The sequence below is a fragment of the Centruroides sculpturatus genome, unplaced genomic scaffold (assembly GCF_000671375.1).
Source record: "Centruroides sculpturatus isolate CEXI.00-Female unplaced genomic scaffold, Cexi_2.0 scaffold116, whole genome shotgun sequence".
In the NCBI taxonomy this organism is placed as follows: domain Eukaryota; kingdom Metazoa; phylum Arthropoda; class Arachnida; order Scorpiones; family Buthidae; genus Centruroides; species Centruroides sculpturatus.
Window position 1 is genome coordinate 3,174 of NW_019384401.1, and position 1,308 is coordinate 4,481.

At 38.2% G+C, this 1,308-nt stretch overlaps 1 protein-coding gene across 1 annotated transcript in view; it reads left to right on the top strand.

Moving 5' to 3' along the window:
- Positions 1-819: 819 nt before the first annotated feature.
- LOC111618648 overlaps positions 820-1,308 on the top strand; it is a 129,385-nt gene continuing 128,896 nt past the window's right edge. The window contains exon 1 of the mRNA XM_023360206.1: positions 820-1,180. Within this exon, the coding sequence (XP_023215974.1) occupies positions 820-1,180 (361 nt within the window). The remainder of the gene's footprint in view (positions 1,181-1,308) is intronic.

The following is a 1,308-nucleotide window of genomic DNA, read 5'->3' on the forward strand; positions in this document are numbered from 1 at the left end:
GAAATTCAGAAACTTTCCCGCGCTTCCTGCCGGTCATTCTTTTTCTACCTTAATAATTTGAATAAACAGTGCCGTGTGTGATGTAATTGTGTTCACACGTCAATTAGAAATTGACTTATGGCCATCCGTAGTCTGCTTGACAAAAGTTTAGTTACTATGTAACTTTGTTGCAAAGTCATGTACATTATGTACTGTACATTGTTATGGCTGCAGATGTAAACAGTTAGTACGTGATAAATGCCATTCCCTATTTGGGAAAAGGTACTGATCCTCAGAAATAAATATTGGCTGTTTTTCGTAAAGGAAATAACATCTATTTTACATGGAACAAACTGTAACATTACTATGGATAACAGGTTCACATCTATATGTTTGGTGAACTATTGAAGTCACCTTATAATTTGACCTTAGTTGGCACTCTTAGAAGTAACGAAAGAGAAATTCCTGAAAAATTAAAAAATTCTAAATCACACGCTATTGATACTTCAATATTTTTTTATGATGGCAATAAGACATTAGTTTCGTACAAAGCCAAGCCAAATAAAGTTGTTTACATTTTGTCGACTATTCATGATCAACTTAACATTGATAAAAATACAGGAAAACCACAAAATAATACATTTTTATAATAGTACAAAGGGTGTGGTAGACACAATAGATCAAATGTCTTCAAATATGAGACAAAACCAAAAGGTGGCCACTATGCGTGTTTTATAATATTCTAAACCTATTGGCAATAAACAGCTATGCTATCTATGTCTCTAATAACGTCAGAAACAAAAAAAAAAACCAATGTCCCGGTGAGATTTCTTTATGAAGATGGGAGACAAACTCATGGAGCCCTGGCTACAACGGCAGTTACAGACAGCGCCTTTGAGGCATGATATCAAAACCATAATACAGGATATTCTAGGTGATGTGCCCAGTCATATCACTTACCTGGGCATTACTCTCGACCCCACTCTAACCTGGACCCAGCATATTAAACATATAGCTGCTCGCACGGGCATCATCTTTCATACCTTTGCCAAGTATGCCAAAAATAAATGGGGCCTCAATTCAGAGGCAATGGGGACCATCTACGACCACATATTTATTCCTACCATCACTTACGCTTGCGGCACCTGGGGTCAAGCCGCTCAAAAAGTTCATCCTAGACGTGCACTCACCTCTGCCCAACGTAAAGCCCTACTACTCATAACAAAGGCCTATCGCACCGCCCCAAATGCAAGCCTTCAGGTGATGGCCCTCAAACCGCCAATTGAAAAAGTTATTGACTTATACTACAAACAGTGGAATGTCAAGTGG